We start from the raw sequence: 24,199 nt of genomic DNA, 5'->3' as shown, positions 1-24,199 counted from the left end.
TAATATCAGCCATGCTGAAGCTGTGAAAGAAGTTCAAGAACAAACTGGAAGCAGAGAGATGAGTGTACAACAAAACCCAACATCCCAGTTACCAAAAGAGAGACCTGAACCTACAATTACAGTGGAGAGGATCATGTTGTTCATTGTGTATGTGATTAACTGTGCAGACCAGTTCAAGTACAAAACAGAGAAAATTAAAATAATAGTTAAAGGAGCAGAGACATTTTTTTGGTATAAAAGACATTTCATGGGAGCATATTAACAAAGAACTGGGAGGAAACGGGAAGTCAGGGACATCAGGAGAGGGCACTCTGATTATTCTACAGTGGAACGCTTGAAGTTTAATCACAAATGGACAAGAATTTAAAGGCTCTCCCCCCGGAAGAGCTGGCCCAAGTGGCTGGGGAGAGGGAAGTCTGGGCCTCCCTACTTAGGCTGCTACCCCCGCGACCCGACCCTGGATAAGCGGAAGAAAATGGATGGATGGATGGATAAAACAGAAAATGAAGGATAAATGGCAAAAGATATGGGAGGAAAAAAAGAAAGAACGCTGGTTCTATAAAATCCAAAAGAAAACTGGAGAAATGAGAAGTACAGGGAGGACGAGGAGAGAAGAGACAAATATTTCTCGTCTCAGATTTGGGCATACTGGGTTAAACAGCACTCTTTTTATTTTAGGGAAACACTGCACTGGTAAATGTGAGTACTGTGGAACAGATGAGACAGCATGTAATGTTACACTGCAAAACGTATGAGGAAGAAAGACAACAGTTGATTCAAAATTTAAATAAAATTAAAGTAAAACTAGATTTAATTGATTTATTCAGAAATAACTCGGATAATAAAATTTATCAGATAATCTTTCATTATCTTAAATTAACACAGTTACCCCCGTGACCCAAAATGGAATAAACGGGTAAAGATAATGGATGGATGGATTTAATCCTTGAGTGACATTTTTGGTCCACACTCCTTACCAGTCGGTGGCGGTAATGCACCAATTTCGTTGTTTGCCAACCGCCAATAAACCTCAAAGAAGAAGAAGAAGAAGAAGAAGAAGAAGAAGAAGAAGAAGAAGAAGAAGAAGAAGAAGAAGAAGAAGAAGAAGAAGGGGTTGAGGGCGTGGCTTGTTTCTAAGGAAGTGTGTGATCCCAAGTGGTCGGTTAAGTTTTTGCTAGTTCCACTATTTTGTGACTGTCGCGCACTGAAACACTTTCGTACAAGTATGGGTGAAGAGGAAGAAAAATATGACGGAATGCTACTTGTTATGGCGCAGCAACATGAAGGAGGCGTACAGGAGGCAAGTTAATGAGCTAACGTGCTAATAGGCTTGAAGCTAACGCTGTGGTCAACATTATCATGGAAGCTTATGAAAGATCAGCTACTGACAACATTCACTCTAAATTTGGTACACATTTTCACGAGTTTGGGCTTGTTTTTAGTACGTGATACTTGAAAGCTTTTTTGTAAAACGGACAGCCTAGCCATCGTAATTATAAAATTTTTCTGGTATATTCTAGAAACACGTGACAAGATGTAGCAAAGACCGTCTCTGTCAGTTTGGATGTTCCGTTCTGTAGTAAACACCAAATAACTAAAATGTACCTGGATTTTCTAGAAAACGTTCTATCTTATTGTCATGATTGTTAAGAGACATTCACTTAACCACAGTTTGTATTAAAGGTTGGTAAGTTAGTAGGGTAAGCTGTGGCTGAGTGGTTCGAGCAGGCCTCCTCCAGTGCAACAGTTGTTCAATTCAGTTTATTCATAAAGCACCAAATCACAAAGTTGTCTCAGGGCACTTTACAGGAACATTCACATAAAAGCCAATTAGTAAAGTTCTCTATCTAAGGAATCCAGCAGACAAGTTGAATCTTGGCTTCGTTGCAGTCTCCCATCCTGAGCAAGCACAGTGGAGACAGTGGAAAGAAAAACTCCCTTTAACAGGAAGAAACCTCCAGCAGAACCAGCTCAGGACAAGAGACCATCTGCTTTGACCGGCTGGTTGAGAGGACAGGGAGGAGAGACAGACGAACACAGAAACATAGAATTGTTGGGGGGTTTGAATCCACCTGCAGTCAATCCACCCCTCAGTGCATCCGATGTGTGTCTCATCGGTGTATGAATGTGATCTGAAAGAACTGATTAGTCTCTAGAATGATTTGTTCCATTAGCTTTGTATAAATCTAGTAGAGTGCTGTATGAATGGGTCAATGAGGACACAGATTGTAGTGTAAAGTGCTTTGAGCATCTGGATAAGATGGAAAGATGCTGTATAAGTGCAGTCCATTTACCTGTGAAGTGTTTTGTTTGAGGAGCAGCGGTGGTGGACCATGATAACTGAGTGGAGCAGTTTTAACAGAAACTAATGTTGAGACTGATTTAAAGCAATGGAGATGTGTTTGTGTGAAAATCCTCAAATTTGACAGCATGGAACATTGATTGTTTACAATTAGTGTATTTATTTTAATTAATATAGGACAGCTCAAGTACATGTTCATTTGTGGAAATAAAGATTTTAAATTTTTTTTTGCTTCAACAGTTAGTAAATACATTTTTCAGCTTCCTTCGGCGCAAAACCGATTTCTTCATTGGTGGAGATGCTGGTGCACCAGAGAAGGTGAGCAGTTTGTTTTTACTTCTTGAGACTTTCAGTAAACTTTCCTCTTATTTTTGAGACACATCTCTCCTTATCTCTCATTTCGGCTCATCTGCTCCTTCCAGCTCGTCAGAGATGCCTTTGATCATCACAGTAAACTGGCGTTAAAAGCCCACAAAGAGAAACGGGTGAAACAGGAGATGGAGAAGAAGCAAAAGGCTGAAAGAGCAGCCAAGCTGGCAGAAGAGGAGAGGAAAAAGAAAAGCAATGAGGAACCTAGGATTCAGGAGCTGACGGATGAAGAGGCAGAGAAGCTTCAGTCCGAGTTAAACGAGGTGAAATTTCAATATTTTTACCAAAGCCAGTCAGTTTCACTGCTGGAATATGTGAATTATTTTATTTTTGTGTTAATGATAGAAAAAGAAGGAAGAAGAAAAACTGAAGAATGTAACAAGTGCAGAAAAGACCTCTGAAGAATCAGAGAAGGAGAAGGTGAGTGGACACTGATTGTGTTGATAAGTTGCTGTGATACTTTAAGCACCTCATGATTCAATTATAGTTCAAAGGAAATTAATAAAAAATAATTCAAATGTAATCATAATATGATTATCAATGCTTCTCTTTTTTTTTCTGAAGTTGTCAGCTGGGAAGCTTCTGATCTTTATCCAAAACACTGAAAATGAAGTACAGAGACAAAAATACAAATAATCAATCAATCCACTTTATTTCTATAGCACGTTTTAAAAACCGCGGGGTAGCCGATGTGCTGTACTATAGGACAAAACTAGATTAAGACGATAAGAAAAGAAACGTACAAAACGTACACATTCCAGGTTCACAGCAGGTGTTTTAAGGTGCCATACAAGACAAGATCACGGTGTGTTAAAAGCCAAAAAAAAATAAGTGTGTGTTTTAAAAGAGATTTAAAAACAGGAAGACTGGAGGCTTGTCTGACACTCGAGGGTAAATTGTTCCATAACTTGGGAGCAACGACAGCAAATGCTCTCTGAGCGTCACACTAGTTTTAGAGACTGTCAGCAGCAACCAATCACCTGATCTTACAGATAAATAACAAATAATAATCTGACTATTTTTCATGAATTAGCATTAATTTATATATTTTTATGCCTAATAAAAAGTGCACACTAACATGTATCCAAAAACCCTATTCCTCACAGGCCGCTGAGCCGTTAGCATAGATGCTAACATGCACTGATTACTCTAAAGAAAAGCTATAGAGGTTAGCATTCTGTTATTACTGTAAATTTATACACAAATCAAATGTTTTAAAGTCCATCCATCCAGTATCTTTACCCGCTTCTTCCATTTTGGGTCACGGGGGTCGCCGGTGCCCATGTCCAGCAGTCACTGTGCGAGGGGCGGGGGACACCCTGGACGGGTCTCCAGTCCATCACAGGGACACGTAGAGACAAACGAGACAAACAACCATTCACTCTCTCACTCACACCTAGGGACAATTTAGAGTTACCAATCAGCCTAACATGCATGTTTTTGGTCTGTGGGAGGAAACCGGAGTACCCGGAGAAAACCCACGCATACACAGAGAGAACATGCAAACTCCACCCAGAAAGGCCCCTGGACCGGGGTTTGAACCAAGGACCTGCTCGCTGAGAGGCAGCAGCTCTACCAGCTGTGCCACCGTGCTGCCCTCCTGTTAAAGTCATTTAAAAAAAATCATGTTATAATAACTTCAACTATTCTTTAAAGATATATGTTCTTTAGAGTTTTATGTAGAAAAGATTAAAATGTTGTAGAAATAAACAGCCTTCCTGCAACACCTGTCCACAACAGAAAGCTACGGTAACTCTACTGAGACAAACAGAAATGTGTAGCAAATACTCAATTCAATTCAAAAATATTTTATTAATCCCAGAGGGAAATTAAATGTTGTTGTAGCTCATCATTCAGGTTTCATTAAAGAGTTGTTCTAGATGCTGATGGCTGTGGGCAGGAAGGATCTCTTGTAGCGATCTGTCATACAACGGAACTGAAGAAGCCTCTGACTGAAGACACTCTGTTGTTGTATGACAGTCTGATGAAGAGGATGCTGAGGGTTGTCTATAATGTTCTTCATTTTATAAAGAATCCTTCTTTGTACAATCATCTCCAAAGGTTCTAGAGGAGTCCCCAGAACTGAGCCAGCCTTCTTTATGAGCTTGTTGATCTTTTTTAAGTCACTTGCTCTGGTGCTGCTCCCCCAGCAGATGATGGCAGAAGAGACAGCGCTCTCTACAACAGACTTATAGAAGATATGCAGCATCTTGCTGCAAATGTTGAAGGACTCCAGCTTCCTCAAGAAGTACAGTCTGCTCTGTCCCTTCTTATAGATGGCTTCAATGTTGCATTTCCAGTCCAGTCTGTTGTCCAGGTGAACCCCAAGATATTTATACTTCTCCACCACCTCCTCTTCTTCTCCCATGATGGGAATAGGGTTGGACCTGTTCCTGTTTCTCCTGAAATCTACAATCATCTCCTTTGTTTTGTTCACGTTCAAGATGAGATTATTGTTTCCACACCATGCCACAAAGCGGTCCACCAGTTCCCTGTACTCAGCTTCTTGTCCATCTCTGATACACCTGACCACTGCAGAGTCATCTGAATATTTCTGTAGATGACAGGAGTCTGTTTTTTTACTGGAAATGTGAGGTGTACAGGGTGAAAAGGAATGGTGAGAGTTAGGAATGTGCGATATGGCATAATTAATCAACCTTTATTTAAACAGGTAAATCCCATTGAGCCTCGAGGACTCATTTACAAGAGAGACCTGATTTCAACAAAGAAAGATGACAACAATGGACAACAGCAACAACAATAAACAGTTATAAAAAGTCATACTGCAGGTTTTTTTTTTTTTTTGACAAATAGGATGGCTAAAAGGAAAAGTTAAGAAAACAAAACAAAAAACAGCTAGATTCCAAGACAAATGTAGAAAACTAAAAACAGGAACATGTCAGCATTGGACCCTGCCAGGTGTCCAACAGATTCTTAAAGACACTTAGAGAGGTCATGGTCGAGAGCTTCAAATCTTTTTGTAAGATATTCCAGGAAACAGGAGCGGAATAGGAGAAGGCCCTTTTGCCTAGTTCAGTCCTCATTGAGGGAACACTGCAGGTAATAATGTCCTGAGAGCGCACTCCGTAGCTGCACTCACGCAGAGACATGTAGGAGGAGATGTATGAAGGCAGCAGACCAGGAAGTGATTTAAAGATGAAAATGTACCAGTGAGAGTGTCTGCGTGAAGTTAATGATGTCCAGTTAACCAGTGAATACAGGGTGCAGTGGTGGGTATGATAATCACAGCCAGTTATGAATCTTAGTGCACCATGATAGACAGCATCCAACATCTGCAGCATCCAACATCTGCAGGGTTCTTGTAGGAGCGTTCATGTAAATAATGTCACCATAATCAATTGAGGGAAGGAAAGTCACAGATACAAGGCATTTTCTAGCATTCAGGGTTAGACAGGATCTGTTTCTGAAAAAGAAACCCAGTTTAACTTTCAGTTTCTTTACCAAGTTTTCCACATGGAGCTTAAAAGAAAGATGTGAGTCGACCAAGATACCCAAATATTTATAGGAATCAACAAACTCAATAGGGACACCATTTGAGGATAAAATCGGAGGAAGAACTGCTGGGACCAACTTCCTATTTGAAAAAAGCATCCCTTTGGTTTTGTCGGCATTTAGGACAAGTTTGAGGCGAAACAAATCAGTCTGGATGATGTTGAATGCAGATTTCAAAAGCTGGAAAGCCTTAGCAACTGTTTTAGCTCGACAATAAACAACTGTGTCATCAGCATAGAAATGTATGGATGCATTAGGGATGTTTTTACCTACATTATGTATGTAGATTGTAAAGAGGGTGGGTCCTAAGACTGAGCCTTGTGGTACACCATTGTTGACTGTTAAATAACTGGAGGAAGTACCATTATGTTGAACACATTGCCTCCGGTCTGAAAGATAGTTAGAGAACCAACCAATGGTGTGATCTGAGAAACCGATTTCTGAGATCTTCTGACACAAGATGTTCTGATCCACAGAGTCAGAATCTTTAGACAGGTCTAAGAAAAGTGCAGCACAATAATCTTTAGCATCCAGTGCTTCAACAACATCATTAAGAACCTTCAATGAGGCAGTGGTTGTGCTGTGTTGTTTCCTGAAACCAGATTGATGTGGAGGTAAGATGTTAAATGAGTCCAGGTAATTTTTGATTTGAGAGTTTATCAGTTTTTCTAGAACCTTGGCTAAAATGCAGAGTTTAGAGATTGGTCGATAGTTGTTCAGTGAGGTGGGGTCTCCTCCCTTCAGCAAAGGAAGAACAAAGGCTGTTTTCCAAGTGTCTGGGATGGAGTTTTGTCTTATGGAGAGATTGAAGATGTGGGTCACAGGGACTGTGATGATATGAGCAACCAGCCTTAAGAAATAAGGTGGAAGTTCATCTGGACCTGCAGATTTTTTAGGGTCAAGATCTTTTAGCAGTTTGTTAACCTCACTGACTGAGAATGGAGAAAAAGAGAAGCTGTGTTTAACTGAGGATTGACTTGTAGGAGGGGCTTGATTTGTAGAAGTTTGGTTATTAGGGAGGGCAGCACGGTGGCACAGCTGGTAGAGCTGGTCCTTGGTTCAAACCCCGGTCCAGGGGCCTTTCTGGGTGGAGTTTGCATGTTCTCTCCGTGCATGCGTGGGTTTTCTCCGGGTACTCCGGTTTCCTCCCACAGACCAAAAACATGCATGTTAGGCTGATTGGTAACTCTAAATTGTCCCTAGGTGTGAGTGAGAGAGTGAATGGTTGTTTGTCTCGTGTGTCTCTATGTGGCCCTGTGATGGACTTGCGGTCCGTCCAGGGTGTACCCCGCCCCTCGCACAGTGATTGCTGGACATGGGCACCAGCGACCCCCGTGACCCAAAATGGAATAAGCGGGTAAAGATACTGGATGTATGGATGGTTATTAGGGGAAATGGCTGATTTTCTGTTAGTAACTGTGTCAAATAAAAAACTAGAAGCAACAAAATGTTTGTTGAAACAGTTCAGGATCTCGTGCTTATTTGACACAGGAACAGAGTTAACGAGAAGTTGTGATGGGAGTTCAGATGATTGGGGGGTGCCTGAGAGTGATTTGATGGTTTTCCAGAATCTGTTAGGGTCATTTAGATTTTTGGAGGTCTGAGATAAGAAATTGTTGCGTTTTGCTGCTTTGACAGCAGTTGTGCATTTATTCCTCATCTGTAGAAAACTCAACCAATCAGTGTCTGAGTCAGATTTTCTCGCTGTGGCCCAAAGATGATCTCTCCTGTGCAGGAGATCAGCTGGCTCTGGAGTAAACCAGGGGCTGTCTCGTCCCTTTATTCTGAACTGACGAAAAGGAGCACGTTTGTTCAGAAAATAAATGAAACTATTATGAAAATAGTTCCAAGCGGAGTTCACGTCATCAGTTAACGAAATACGATGCCAGTCAAAGTGAGACAGATCCCAGAGGAATGACTTCACAAAAACGTTTCAGATCCCTTTTTTGATTTAATCTGGGCTTAGAAGGTGGAAGTTTAATATCTCTCAAAGCAGCTGTCACACAATGATCACTCAAAAAATCAGCGAATACACCTGTACCAGGGAATTTGTGAGGCATATTAGTTAGAAACAGGTCTAAGATGGAGGATTTTTCAGGACGGTTTTTATTTACTCTAGTGGGAGAGTCGATCAATTGGGTTAAATTGAGAGACAGGCAGCATTCCTTGAATTTATCACAGAGGGGGGTCGACTTACACCAATCAATGTTGAGATCTCCAGCCAAAAGGACCTCTTTGAATTTTAAATTACCAAGAAATTCCATCATGGCAGTCAATGCCTCAGGTGATGCTGTGGGGGGGGCGGTATCAGCAGACTACAGTTAAAATCTGGCCTCCATTCAAGGTGATGTTTACAGATAAGGCTTCAAACTGGTTTGGAATTGTTTTAGAAGACACAAGACTAGAAACCAGAGTATCTCTAATGTAAATAATGACTCCACCCCCCCTTTTTTGACGATCACAGCGGTAGATGTTAAATCCATTGATTGCCACGTCATTATTGAGTACAGATTTGTTGAGCCAGGACTCAGAAATAAAGATAACATCTGCCCCAGAAGAAGTGATCAGAATTTTCAAAGCATCAAGTTTTCTCAGAAGGCTACGAGCGTTTACATGCAGAAAATGAAGCCCAGACACGTTCTTAAAGTCATTTGGTGTGCTGTAATTAGTGGGGGGTCCAGGGTTGGGTTGAATCCCTGAGAGCAGTAACAACATTATTATCAGACATTTTCTTGAGTTTTTTGTGACTGATATGTAATTACAGGAGTTAACAGTGTGATAGTTAGCCCCCATAATCGAACCATGAGAAACATTAATGAAGATGTGATCATTCAGAACCCAAAAACAGTGAAAGTTGCAGTGATGGGCAGATCCAGGTGTATTAACAAGATTCAGTGACTCCAGATAGTCTGAGAACTGAAAATAGTGACAATAATGTGAATGGTGCAGAAAAGTTTCAGACCATAAAACGTCACAGTTCAAATGGACAAACAAACCCGACGAGTTGGCCCAACTACAGTTTGAGTTGGGCTGAGGGGGGCTCCGGCCCCCCAGTGAAGATGGATGGATGCTCCCATGGGAAACAGAAGCTGGGTCCAGAATCAACAGGCCGAAACAGAAACAGATAATTCGCAGCAAATAGCAGAGCGAGCTGCCAGAAAATCCTCCTGAAGTGAAAGGCATGATCCTAGCTCGTTTCAGGTCAACAGGGGCCAACAGCGTGATCCGGAATAAAATTAATTATTATCCAGGTGAGTTTGGATGGAAGCCTGCAGCAGCTCCGATACAAACTCCGAACTTCTCTCGAGCACCACGCAGCCCTGCTCCTCCACGCTGCTCCTTCACGCTGCTCCTTCACGCTGCTCCTCCACGCTGCTCCTCCGCTTCTCAGCACGTCACCTCCGCACCCGACAGCACGGGGCACCCCCGGTGAAAAGCGAGACTGACCGGAGAGGCTGAGGCTGAATTCGGCAACTGGTCCGGTCCGATTCTGCTCCAGTTCGGCTCCGGCGCTCCAAGCACGAGAGATGAAGAGGCTGAAGATATCCCTGGCCCGGTTCTGCTCCGGTCCGGCGGCCGAGTCCGGCGGCCCAGTCCGGCGGCGCGGTTCTGCTCCGGTCCGGCGGCGCTTCAAAGCGCCGGAGCGTCTCCTCCAGGTGAACACAACGACTCCACGGAGGTGGATCGTCCTTCGGTAAAAGTAACGGGCTGCTCACTGAAGCTGAGACCGGCTCTGTTGAAGACGAAATCCCCACAGCCACCTCGGTTCGGTTCTGGTCCAATTCGAGGGACACAGGGACACTTCCCCCACACCTATGAAGACACCACGAGGGCCAGTCCAGCAGAAAACCAGCGAAATACCACCCTGGCGATATTTGTCGGAACCAGGTAGAACCACAAAGGTCCAGATAAGAGTTCGTTGAGGTCCAGAGAGAGAGAGAAAAAAACACCGGACCTTCGTGCGTCGACTCCCCGGCTCGAGGGGTCACCTGGCCGGCAGGGTGCGCTCAGAGTGACCGGTGGGGGGGGAGCGGCCGGTCCTGGACCAAAATATATATTTTTTTGATAAAATTCATATCACAATATTCATTGTGAAGGTTGGCGATAACGATATATATTGCAGTATGTTTTGAGTATAAAACTTTACTAAAAAAAGCATAGGGTGTCCTTTTGCCATCATTTGTTTTGAATTAAGAAAATTCCACTACTAGGTCCAGAGTTTTTAAATAATAAACAAATCAAGTATTAGGCTTCTTTCTTGTAGTGCAAAACAGTGCAAAAGATATCAAATGTAGTTTTAGCCATATGTTTTAAACAAAAAAATATGTTGTTAACTCTTAACAGTTTCCAGTCTTACTTAAGAAATGAACAGCAACAGAGCAGCATTTTACACTGAAACACTTCATCCTCCAACCCTCTAGTGGGCGCCTCCTTCTGCTTTAATGGAGAGCTGACACAAAATGACTATGGCTTTGACCAGAGGGTCTCGCAGTAAAATCTAGGGCTGGGTACCTTTTTAAAAAAAAAAATCGGTACCGGTGTCTACCTTCACTTCAGTGTCGGTTCCTTTTTTGGTACCAATTTTTTAATTACTATTAATTCTAACAAGAATAAAATTACATTACACATTACAGTACAAATTGTGAGTTTTATTTTTTAACTTTGGTATTTTTCCATTCCAAGCAGTTTTCTTACATTTAAACAAACAAATAATTTCCAGGTCAAAAGACCAGTTTCAAACCAGTGACACGTCAGTGTCTAATGTTCACTGCTACACACTGAGGACCTTTTCACTGAACAGTTTGTCTTCAGAAACATCAACATGTCTGTTTTCTCTGGACACAAACAATCTGCTCCTTGCTGATGGTGTCTCCAGCAGTAGAACATGTTCACTCTGAGGGTGTGGATGATTCTTGTTGCACACACAGATACCTGGTTGTCAGTTTGACAGCACTGACATATTGTCCCTCACATTCCACCAGCATGTCACTGGATTCACTGAGGTAGGGTTGATGCAGACTTCTGCACCTCTGTGTCTCTGCCTGAATCTTCTCTGTGGTTCTCTGGGCTTTAGGACTCTTATCATCTCCCTAATTGACATTGGAACACAAAACATCAACAACAACATGGTGGTGTTATTATTACTCAAAAAACATTATCTAGGCTGAGAGACAAAAGTTCAACTGGTCAACAACATCCTTTACAGTTTACTTACCTCCACCATTCAGCTCCACTGTAGAAAAAGGCAGCAAACTTTTAATAACAAAGTTTGTGATTGTCTTGTAGCCCCCCACCTCGCTTTTCTTTTGTCTGTCTCTGTCCTCACATCAGGGTCAGAGGCTCCTGTGAGGAGAACATGAACATAAACGGTGAACATTAGTGAACTGTTTAAGCAGCTGACTGGATGGATGAGCACATTTTTTTACAAGCTAAGCTTTATCTGTTACTGTCAATCTTAAGTTAACTTCTGATTTTAGCTAGCTACATAGATACCCATAAAATAAAGTTACATACTAATATCTTTGTAGATGAACATATGCTGTGATATATTCATAAATTAAACGGATTCATTCATTTTTCTGGACTGAATAATATCATGTGTTGAATTATTAAATGTGGACGGAAACGTGTTATCTTTGACCCATCAAATGAATGCTGTCATTTATTTACAGAATCAATGTTTAACACATCACACATTTACATTAATTTGGCAAAATGATTTCAACAACAACATGGCTTAATTAGCGAGTTTACAATTAGAAGACCATACGGCGATGGTTTTCTTTGCTTCACAACAGACATTTCTGAAAATATCTGGAATGATTTCTAGCAGATAGAAGAGTTTAAAGATGGAAAATGAGGTTTATCTTGAGAGAGATGGGTGAGGGAATTTGTCCGTTATAACCAGAACAACACGCTCCTTCTGGGCCAGCTTACCCAACGGTACGCTTTGCGGTTGAAGATCGACTTTTTACCTTTCTGAAGATATGTCAGTTCCGGCGTAAAGTTCCACTTCAAGCCACTTTTCAGCGTCTCTGTAAGGATAGTAGGGAACCGTTCGGAGTCGTGAGATCATCCAGAACAGACTTCATAGTTCCTCTGAACTTCTCTCGTCCAGCTTAGTTGCAGATGTCCTGAGCATGCTGCATTCCAGCATTCTGAACTCTGCTGCTCTCAGAACCAACTCACAGCATTCTCTCAGCGTTCTCCTCAGCGTTCTTCCCAGAACTGCTGAACTCTTCAGAACTCCTCAGAACTTCTCCCACTCTCAGTTCTTCCCTGAACTAGGAAGTGTTGCACCTTTTAAAAGAGGTCACTTCCGGTTCATTTGAGAACTTTCTGATTGGTCGATGGACCAAAACAGAGGTGTGTTTTGTGATGTAAGAGGTTATTAAAAGTCAAGGAAAAAGATTAAGATTGTTTAAGAACAGACAGAAGATTGCTATGAAGATTCCAGACTTCGTGGAGTCAATTCTCTAGTATCTTTCTGTAAAAGTTAAACATGACATTTCTTTTCAGTAAACTTGCAGTTGACCGAAACTTGACCTTTGACCAACTTACACAACTTGCTCATTGAAGACAGAAAATCAGACGATGCATCATTAACCTGATTTCTACTTTGAATGAGGATAAAAATCACTAATACTGTTTCACAGCGGATTTAAAAATGATTAGTTCACTTCAACATTTAAAAATGGTTTGAACTAAACACACTTTGATTATCAAAACATTTGTAAAATAGTAATGATAATAGAAAAGAGAGTGTTCTTTCAATTGATCAGTGCAGGACACTTAAAAAGTCTCTGGATGAAATTAATATTGTGTTTCTGGACTCAAATCAATGAAATACAGTTCTTGTTCCAGGCAGGCCCCTCAAGGCCAGGATTTGACCTCAGGCCTAGTTCACTACATCTTAAAAAGTTAGCGTTACATGGATCATAGTTTAATTCACTGCGATGTACGTGTTAAGCTGTAGTTACGTTAACAAACATAAACTCACCAGCTGAAGCACAGACACAGAGCTGTCCTCAGAGTTCTTTGATGAAGAGTCCGGTCGTGGAGATAATGAATCAGGACATTCATGCGCTCTAACACTCACAGGCTGACTTTAATGCTGAGAAGAGGAGGGGGGAGGCTGCTGAACTCCTCTCTCCTCGCAGAAAAACACGGAGCAACTTTCTGCTCGCGTGTTGTCGAATGGCTTCGACAACACGCGCTGCACACGTGAACCCGTCTGTGGGCGTCACCAGCACCATAGACATACATTATACATAGATTAGGTATGGAAGTTCTATACAGCTCTGGGTGTAATCTGGGTGTTGTCTGTTTGTCATATGTCTGGTGTTTTACCTGCCTGCATGCTGAAACCACGTGACACGTTACAGCCAATACCGAAACTTGACACTGAAAGAAGAGTGATGTTTCAATATATACACCGACCGGTACAGTTCGGTCGGTGCCATAAAAGAACCTCGGTTCGGTACTAGGAATGCGCTATATAAACGGTATACGGTAGAAACGATCGAAATTTAGCCTACGATAGAGATCTGTCTTCTACCGGCTAACCGCAGTAATGGTGTGTCTGATGTAAAATCAGAGTTGTCAGATTTAATCGTTACTTTTTTTAGTTGAAAACTGTGCGCAAGTGCCGTTGGTCTTTTCTTCGAGGGCTAAGTAGCGAAGCTACAAGCTAACTACAGCCGGCTTGCCGTAGTGTTGTATTCTGACGCTTGCGCAAAACGCTGTGTTCCGTCTAAATTTTTGATTTTTATTTTTCTGTCAAAGTTAAAGTAAGCGTTGGTCAGCTTTAGAGAAACCTGCTCTCTGATCTGTGAAAAGAACGCTGTGTTGTGTGATTTTACTGCGAGACCCTCTGGTCAAAGCCACAGACTCATTTTGTGTCAGCTCTCCATTAAAGCGGAAGGAGTCGCCAACTAGAGGTTTGGAGGATGAAGTGTTTCAGTGTAAAATGCTGCTCTGTTGCTGTTCATTTCTTAAGTAAGACTGGAAACTGTTAACAACATATTCTTTTGTTTAAAACATATGGCTAAAACTACATTTTATATATTTTGCACTGTTTTGCACTACATGCAAGAAGCCTAATACTTGATTTGTTTATTATTTAAAAACTCTTTGGACCTAGTAGTGGAATTTTCTTAATTCAAAATACATGATGGCAAAAAGACACACTATGCTTTTTGAAAAATTCCTATTAAGTTTTATACCCAAAACATATTGCGAGCGATATATATATATATATATATATATATATATATATATATATATATATAGTTATCGCTACCCTTCACAATACATATCGTGATATGAATTTTATGCCATATCGTACATTCCTATTCGGTACTCAGACCTAGAAAAATCACACAACACAGCGTTCTTTTCACAGACCAGAGAGCAAAGTTAGTCATGGAGTTCCTCAGGGCTCAGTGCTTGGGCCAATACGCTTTACTTTATATATGCTTCCATTAGGTAAAGTTATTAAACAGCATGGGATACATTTTCATTGTTATGCTGATGACACACAATTATATTTGTCCATTAAACCCAATGAATCCAATCAGCTACTTGGACTACAAGCATGTCTTAAAGACATAAAAACCTGGATGACCCTTAATTTTCTCCTGTTGAACACGGACAATACTGAGGTTTTGGTTTTTGGACCTGAGCACCTTAGGAATGAATTTTTCAGTCTTTCTCCCTCCTTAGATGGCATTTAAGGAGGGAGTCTAATCTGTCCTCCAGCTCTAATGTTAAAAATCTTGGTGTTATTTTTGATCAGGACATGTCTTTTATCCCCCACATTATAAACGTTACTAGAACTGCCTTCTTCCACCTGCGTAATATCACTAAAATTAGAAACATCTTATCTAAAATGATGCAGTGAAACTGGTCCATGCATTTGTCACGTCTAGACTGGACTATTGCAATGGTTTATTATCTGGATGTCGAAATACTTCTTTAAAACGTTTTTAAGTTGATCCAAAATGCTGCTGCCAGAGTCTTAACCAGAGTTAGTAGGAGAGATCATATTTCTCCAGTTTTAGCTTCTCTCCATTGGCTCCCTGTCAAATCCAGAATAGAATTCAAAATCTTACTTCTAACCTACAAAGCTCTCAACAACCTGACTCCATCTTATATCATAGATCTTATTGTTCCATATTTTCCTAACAGATCACTTTGCTCTCAGACTGCAGGTTTACTTGTGGTTCCTAGAATTTACAAAAACAGAATGGGAGGCAGATCTTTCAGTTATCAGGCTCCTCTCTTGTGGAACCAACTTCCAATCTCTGTCCGTGAGGCTGACACATTATCCAGTTTTAAAACCGGGATTAAGACTTTCCTTTTTGCTAAATCCTATAGTTAGGGTCGGCTTGGGTTTCCTGAGCTGTCCCTTAGTTATACTGCTATAGGCTTAGACTGCAGGAGGACAAACTGACCACAATTTTCACTCTACTTCTGTCTTTACTTACTCTGCTCAACCTGTTTTGTATTTGTAATTATTTTTTCTATCCTTAACGTGTTTGTTTTGTCTTTCGGATACACCTGGACCTATACCTGGACCTACCATTCTGTGTTCGTTTGTCTCTCTTTCCTGTCTTCTCAACCAGCCGGTCAAAGCAGATGGCCGCTTGTCCTGAGCCTGGTTCTGCTGGAGGTTTCTTCCTTTTTAAAAGGGAGTTTTTCCTTTCCACTGTTGCCTCTGTGCTTGCTCAGGATGGGAGACTGCAATGAAGCCAAGATTCAACTTGTCTGCTGGATTCCTTAAATAGAGAACTTTACTAATTGGGTTTTTGTGTGTGATTGTTCCTGTAAAGTGCCCTGAGACAACTTTGTTGTGATTTGGCGCTATATAAATTGAATTGAATTGATCCTCCTCCTGCTTGAAGCCTGCAATCTTTTCATCCCTGACCACACCTCTCTAATATTTTTCTGCTGGAGCTTGCTCTCCAACTTCTTCTTGTAATCCTCGTTTCTGTTTCTTATCTTGACTTTTAGTTGCTTCTGTGTACTCCTCAATAATTCCCTGTCTCCCTCCCTGAAGACTTTTTTTTTTTTCCTGGTTTAGCAGTTCCTTCAGGTCAGTGGTGATCCAGGGTTTATTATTGGGGAAGCATCTCACTGTTCTGGTGGGGATGGTGTTGTTTACACAGAAGTTTATATAGTTCATCACACACTCAGTCATGGTGTTGATGTCCTCCATGTGGCTGGCACAGTGCATTCCAGTCTGTAGCCTCAAAACAACTCTGCAGGGCTTTTTCAGTTTCCATTGACCATTTTCTTACTATTCTCTTTATTGCAGGTTGCCTCTGAACAAGGGGGTTATATTTTGAGCAGAGAAACACAAGATCGTGATCTGATTTGCCAAGAGGGGGTCTTGCTTTGGCGATGTATGAATCCTTGACATTTGCATAAAACAAGTCCAGCGTTTTGTTTTCTCTGGTAGAGCAGCTGACAAACTGTTGGAATGTTGGAAGTGTAACAGAGAGTATAACAGAGCATAATTAAAATCACCAGAAATTGCCACAAATGCACTAGGATGTTGTGTCTCTAGCTTGGCAACCTCGGAGCTGATGACATCACATGCAGTCTCTGCAACAGCATTGGATGGAATATAAACAGTTGCCAAAATAACACTGGTGAACTCTCTTGGCAAATAATATGGACGACAACTTAATGCTAACAGTTCAATATCTGGACTGCAGAGATGACACTTCAGCTGCGCCCGGTTGTAAAAAACAACCTTGTTGTTATGGTAACGCATCATAACAAATGTCCAAGAGAAAAGATATATTTCTGTAAAAATCCTTCCAGCTGCACAGCATCCGACACCAGAGGAAATAATCATCCAGAAAACAAAACGCGATTTATATCCAGAAAAAAAAGAGGAATTGAAGTTTTTAAAAGTAATATCTATCTAGCTATCTTTCTAATATAGAAATGGACTTGATGTTCCCTCGCCTGGACGCGGGTCACCGGGACCCCACTCTGGAGCCAGGCCTGGAGGTGGGGCACGCGGGCGAGCGCATGGTGGCCGGGCTTTTACCCATTGAGCTTGGCCGGGCACAGCCCGAAGAGGAGACGTGGGTCCCCCTTCCCATGGGCTCACCACCTGTGGGAGAGGCCAAAGGGGTCGGGTTCAATGTGAGATGGGTGTTGGCCGAGGGCGGGGACCCTGGCGGTCTGATCCTCGGCTACAGAAGCTGGCTATTGGGACGTGGAATGTCACGTCACTGGTGGGGAAGGAGCCTGAGCTGGTGTGTGAGGCTGAGAGGTTCCGGCTAGAAATAGTCGGACTCACCTCTACGCATGGCTCTGGCTCTGGAACCAGTTTCCTTGAGAGGGGCTGGACACTCTTCCACTCTGGAGTTGCCCCTGGTGAGAGGTGCCGAGCAGGAGTGGGCATACTTATTGCCCCCCATCTTGGTGCCTGTGTGTTGGGGTTCACCCTGGTGAATGAGAGGGTGGCCTCCCTCCGCCTACGTGTAGGGGGACGGGTTCAGACTGTCGTTTGTGCTTATGCACCAAACGGCAGTTCAGATTATCCACCCTTTTTTGAGTCCTTGGAGGGGGTTCTGGAAAGTGCACCTCCTAGGGACTCCGTTGTTCTGCTGGGGGACTTCAATGCTCATGTGGGCAATGACAGTGAGACCTGGAGGGGTGTGGTTGGGAGGAACGGCCCCCCTGATCTTAACCCGAGTGGTGTTTTGTTGTTGGACTTCTGTGCTTGTCATGGATTGTCCATAACGAACACCATGTTCAAGCATAAGGGTGTCCATATTGCCCCTTTCACACTGCCCCTAATAAGCCCCAATTCTGGACAGCCCGCCACAGAAATAACCCTTTTGCATCAGCACTTTAGCTAGTATTTTTAGCTGATTTGAGGCTGATTCAGGACCTCTTTTCGTCCCTGCTTCTCTGGTGGGACCGAGCGAGCTCAGCCGAACTGAGTCCGGACTGAAACATGAATGCAGGACTCTGATTGGTCAGGGGGGGAGTCACTGGATCTCAAAAACTTTTCATTGAGCTGCCATTTGCAATTTCTCTGGATGCGGAGCAACGGCTGGATCTGTTTTTAAGATTTTAAAAACAATAATGACAACGCCCTGTTAAATTCTGAAGTCCATGCGTTTTTTGTGTTTGGTGACCGACTATAAAATTCAAGCGAGCGCTGTCACCGCGGAGGATCATACGAGCTGCCGAGCCGTTGAAGCCCGCGAGGCCGAACCCCAAGCCCCAGCCTTGCCTGCTCACAAAGGCCGGATTCGAGCCCTGGCAGGCTGGAGTACCGGGATGGAGGGACGGGGGGTGGAAACTTTTTTTTTTTTTTTTACATTTTAATGTTTTTATTTTATCAGTGAAGATTAAAAATACATAAGCGGTGCCGGCTTTATCATGAAATCCTGTTTTCCCTTTGACTTTATTAAATAATCTGTTAATTAAAGTTAATTCAACTGAAAAATTATAAAAAGATAAAATTATTGAATCTCTCATATTTCCCTCAAGCATGTTTAAAGAAGAGGTACAGCCTTTGGTTCAACTTTATTCTACCCCACAGATGTACGAATCACAAAACAAGCATTACACTTTAAATTAAAGATTTAAATTAAAGCTAAACTTTAATTCAAAGCTAAAAATAGTCTGTATACAAGAAACAAAACCACATTGAGTGCAAATACATCAAATGATGAAGAAAAATATAGAATTTTAAATATAGATATCCTGATGCATTCTCAATAATCCAGGTAGAAAAATCTAAAAAAGTTGTCTGGTCTTCTGGACGTTCAAAAACAAACAAACAAAAATGTAGAAATGTTTCTTCTTTCATCCGAAAGACTTCTTCAGTCTGAGGGGCTGTATTCAGCTCAGTCTTATAAATAGCTGAATACAGCACCTCAGACAGAAGAAGTCTTTTGGATGAAAGACAAAATGTTTCTACATTTTTTTTTGTTTGTTTGTTTGTTTTTTGAATGTCCAGAGGACCAGACTTAACTTTTTTCGATTTTAATATAAACGTTTTTGTAGAATCAGGTTCATCAGATTTAATTCAGTTCAGTTAATTTTTATAGCGCCAAGTCACAACAGAAGTCGTGTCAGGGCACTGAACAGAAATATTCATATATAAAATAAGTTAACAGAAAAATTCATATATAAAAATAATAATTTAATATTATTTATCTGATGTGCAGACTGCTCTCATTAGCAGGACTTAGATTCTGGACACACCTTCAGAATCGGTCCTAAAGTGCAGGTGCAAGTTTAGTCTGAGCTGAGCCAGGCTGAGTAGGGGTGTGCAGGGCTGAGCAGAGTTGGGGCTAATTAGGGGCAGTACAAAAGGGGCATATGTGCTCTTGGCACCAGGACACCCTAGGCCGCAGTTCGATGATCGACTTTGTCATCGTCTTATCTAATCTGCGGCCACATGTCTTGGACACTCGGGTGAAGAGAGGGGCGGAGCTGTCCACTGATCACTACCTGATGGTGAGTTGGCTCCAATGGTGGGGGAGGATGCCAGTCAGACCTGGCAGACCCAAACTTATTGTGAGGGTTTGTTGGGAACGTCTGGCAGAGTCTCCTGTGAGACGGAACTTTAACTCCCACCTCCAGGGGAACTTCGAACATGTTCAAGTTCAAGTATCTTTATTATCCCCGAGGGGCAATTAGTTTCACAGTCAGTAGATGTGAAATGTTCTGGAGGAGGTGGGGGACATTGAGTCTGAGTGGGCCTTGTTTCGTGCCTCTATTGTCGAGGCGGCTTACCGGAGCTGCGGCTGCAAGGTTGTCGGTGCCTGTCAACCCCCGAACCCGGTGGTGGACACCGTCTGTGAGGGATGCTGTCTGGCTGAAGGAGTCCTATCGGGCTTTTTTGCCCTGTGGGACCCTGGAAGCAGCTGATGGGTACTGGCAGTCCAAGCGGCATGCGGCTCGGGTGGTCGCTGAGGCAAAAAGTCAGGCATGGGAGGAGTTCGGAGAGGCCATGGAGAATGACTTCCGCATGGCTTCAAGGCGATTCTGGTCCATCATCCGGCGTCTCCGGGGGGAAAGCAGTACACCACCAACACTGTTTATAATGCGGGTGGTGTGCTGCTGACCTCAACTCGGGATGTCGTGGGTCGTTATACAGAATACTTCGAAGACTTCCTCAATCCCACTGGCACGTCTTCCACTGAGGAAGCGGAGCCTGGGGACTCTGGGTCGGGCCCTCCAATCTCTAGTGCTGAGGTCACCGAGGTGGTTAAAAAGCTCCTTGGTGGCAGGGCCCCAGGAGTGGATGAGATTCGCCCAGAGTTCCTAAAGGCTCTGGATGTTGTAGGGTTGTGTTGGCCTACGCGACTCTGCAATATTGCATGGACATCGGGGGAAGTTCCCCTGGATTGGCAGACCGGTGTGGTAGTCCCTCAATTCAAAAAGGGGGGGCCGTAGAGTGTGTTCCAACTACATGGGGATCACATTCTTAAGCCTCCCTGATAAGGTCTATTTGGAGGTTCTGGAGAGAAGGGTTCAATGGATAGTCGAACCTCGGATTCAGGAAGAGCAGTGCAGTTTTCCTCCTGGTCGTGGAACACTCGACCAGCTTTATACTCTCAGCAGGGTCCTGGAGGGTGCGTGAGAGTTTGCCCAACTGGTCTACATATGCTTTGTGGACTTGGTGAAGGCGTTCAGACGCGTCCCTCGGGGAAACCTGTGGGGGGTACTCTGGGAGTATGGGGTACCGGGCCCTTTAATACGGGCTGTTAGGTTCCTGTATGACCGGTGTCAGAGCCTGGTCTGTATTGCTGGCAGTAAGTCAGGCTCATTCCCGGTGAGAGTTGGACTCCGCCAAGGCTACCCTTTGTCACTGATTCTGTTCATAACTTTTATGAACAGAATTTCTAGGCGCAGCCAAGGTGTTGAGGGGATCCGTTTTGGTGGCCTTAGGATTTCTTCTCTGCTTTTTGCAGATGATGTGGTCCTGTTGGCTTCATCAGATCGTGATCTACAGCTCTCGCTGGAGCGGTTCGCAGCAGAGTACGACACGGCCGGGATGAAGATCAGTTCCTACAAATCCAAGGCCATGGTCTTGAGCCGGAAAAGGGTAAAGTGCCCTCTCCGGGTCAGGGAGGAGGTCCTGCCCCAAGTGGAGGAGTTCAAGTATCTTGGGGTCTTGTTCACGAATGAGGGAAAAATGGAATGTGATCTCGATAGGCGGATAGGTGCAGCGTCTGCAGTAAAGTGGGCGATGTACAGGTCTGTCGTGGTGAAGAGAGAGCTGAGACAAAGGTGAAGCTCTCAATTTACCAATCGATCTACGTTTCTACCCTCATCTATGGTCATGAGCTTTGGGTTGTGTCCGAAAGATCAAGATCTCGGATGCAAGTTTCTGAAATGAGTTTTCTCCGCAGGGTGTCTGGACTCTCCCTTAGAGATGGGGTGAGAAGCTCGATCATCCGGGAGAGAGACAGAGTAGAGCCGCTACTTCTCCACGTCGAGAGGAGCCAGCTGAGGTGGCTCGGGCATCTGTTTAGGATGCCTCCTGGACGCCTCCCTGGTGAGGTGTTCTGGACACGTCCCACCAGGAGGAGGCCCAGAGGAAGACCCAGGACACGCTGGAGGGACTATGTTTCTCGGCTGGCCTGGGAATGCGTCGGGATTCCCCCAGAGGAGCTGGACCAAGTGGCTAGGGAGAGGGAAGTCTGGGCCTCCCTACTTGGGCTGCTACCCCCGCGACCCGACCCCAGATAAGCGGAAGAAAATGGATGGATGGATGAAAAGTAATATCTCAGAATGAAAATAACGGAACTACTCCAACATGCAGCCATCTTAAGCGGCGCAATAAACAAAAGGATGACAAAAGGCTCAACTCCGGTGCTCTTCACTGACTCCTCCCTTTCTCTTTTCTCTTTAAAATCTGTTTTAACTGTCCTAAATTGCGTTTTTGGATTATTAAAAACAGCTAAGCTGAGAAGCTAAGCTACGAGCTAAGCTACCAAGTTGACCTCAGGAAAAACCTCTATTTTGTTGAAGCTCCAAATTTCACGGTTGAAACCCGTGCCTTCGTGTAAAAAGTTGTTTTTCTGTGTAAAAAGAAGCTGAGAACTTGTTTACTGAATTTTTCTTAAAAGCTTTATGTAATAAATGTATGCTAAAGAGCTCAAACCACACCGAGCGTCCGCCATTTTGAGAACAGAATAAGGGAAGGTGAGACAGCCCATGTCACGTCAAGAGGCCTCCCTCCCATTTTTCTTAAAGAATCATGCTGCTCGCTCCTTCACTATCCATCCTTCAGTACAAACAGTCTTATACTGCCATCCGGTGGTTGAAAAAGTGTATTACACGCAAAACAAATTAACCTAAGACATTTAAATTAACTTTTAATTAAATACAATTACAATTACATTTTAAATTAAATTCACCTTAGACAGCCCCTGGTTTACTTCAGAGCAAGATGACCTGCATAGGAGAGATCATCTTTGGGCCACAGCGAGATAATCTGGCTCAGACACTACAGGTCCTTCTCAAAAAATTAGCATATTGTGATAAAGGTCATTATTTTCCATAATGTGATGATGAAAATGAAACTTTCATGTATTTCAGATTCATTGCACACCAACTGAAATATTTCAGGTCTTTAATTGTTTTAATACTGATGATTATGGCATACAGCTCATGAAAATCCAAAATGCCTGTCCCAAAAAATTAGCATATCATGAAAAGGTTCTCTAAACAAGCTATTAACCATCTGAATCAACGACGTAACTCTAAACACCTGCAAAAGATTCCTGAGGCTTTTAAAAACTCCCAGCCTTGTTCATTACTCAAAACCGCAATCATGGGTAAGACTGCCGACCTGACTGCTGCCCAGAAGGCCATCATTGACACCCTCAAGCAAGAGGGTAAGACACAGAAAGAAATTGCTGAACGAATAGGCTGTTCCTAGAGTGCTCAATCAAGGCACCTCAGTGGGAAATCTGTGGGAAGGGAAAAGTGTGGCAGAAAACGCACTGCCACCCTGACCCTGCCCTTTATCAAGGGCAGGGTCAATCAGCACAACCTGGCACCTGCTCACAGTGCCAAAACCACTGGTAAATGGTTTACTGACCATGGTATTACTGTGCTCAATTGGCCTGCCAACTCTCCTGACCTGAACCCCATAGAGAACCTGTGGGATATTGTGAAGAGAAAGTTGAGAGACGCAAGACACAACACTCTGGATGAGCTTAAGGCCGCTTTTGAAGCATCCTGGGCCTCCATAACACCTCAGCAGTGCCACAGGCTGATTGCCTCCATGCCACGCCGTATTGAAGCAGTCATTCATGCAAAAGGATTCCCGACCAAGTATTGAGTGCATAACTGAACATAATTATTTGAAGGTTGGCGCTTTTTGTATTAAAAACACTTGTCTTTCATTGGTGGGATGAAATATGCTAATTTTTTGGGACAGGCATTTTGGATTTTCACGAGCTGTATGCCATAATCATCAGTATTAAAACAACTAAAGACCTGAAATATTTCAGTTGGTGTGCAATGAATCTGAAATATATGAAAGTTTCATTTTTATCATTACATTATGGAAAATAATGACCTTCATCACAATATGCTAATTTTTTGAGAAGGACCTGTATTTGGTTGAGTTTTCGGCAGATGAAGAATAAATGCACAACTGCCATCAAAGCCACAAAAACGTAACTATGTCTTATCTCAGACCTCCAAAAATCTAAATGACCCTAACATATTCTGTAAAACCATCAAATCTCTCTCAGGAAGTTCCTAATCATCTGACCTCTCATCACAACTTCTTGTTAACTCTGTTCCTGTGTCAAATAATCACAAGATCCTGAACTGTTTCAACAAACATTTTGTTCTAGTTCATTATTTGACACAACAAAAAAGGTTGAATCATGTCATCTGGACTTCATTTTTTTGTTAAAAAGAAACGTTTCGCCCCTCATCCAAGAGGCTTCGTCAGTCTGAGGCCTAGCCATCTGGTATTACCCAGAAGCCACCCTGACTCTTGTGTTT

At 42.9% G+C, this 24,199-nt stretch overlaps 1 protein-coding gene across 1 annotated transcript in view; it reads left to right on the top strand.

The window, feature by feature from the left end:
- Nucleotides 1–1,051: 1,051 nt before the first annotated feature.
- The window catches only part of LOC119426022 (nuclear migration protein nudC), a 68,653-nt gene continuing 45,505 nt past the window's right edge, over nucleotides 1,052–24,199 (top strand). The window contains exons 1-4 of the mRNA XM_037693584.1: nucleotides 1,052–1,300; nucleotides 2,543–2,620; nucleotides 2,725–2,934; nucleotides 3,017–3,091. Of these exons, the coding sequence (XP_037549512.1) occupies nucleotides 1,226–1,300; nucleotides 2,543–2,620; nucleotides 2,725–2,934; nucleotides 3,017–3,091 (438 nt within the window). The 5' untranslated portion in view covers nucleotides 1,052–1,225. The remainder of the gene's footprint in view (nucleotides 1,301–2,542; nucleotides 2,621–2,724; nucleotides 2,935–3,016; nucleotides 3,092–24,199) is intronic.

This window comes from Nematolebias whitei, chromosome 19 (genome assembly GCF_014905685.2).
Source record: "Nematolebias whitei isolate Nwh7 chromosome 19, NemWhi1, whole genome shotgun sequence".
Classification (NCBI taxonomy): Eukaryota; Metazoa; Chordata; class Actinopteri; order Cyprinodontiformes; family Rivulidae; genus Nematolebias; species Nematolebias whitei.
This window is presented reverse-complemented; position numbering and strand designations above follow the sequence as displayed.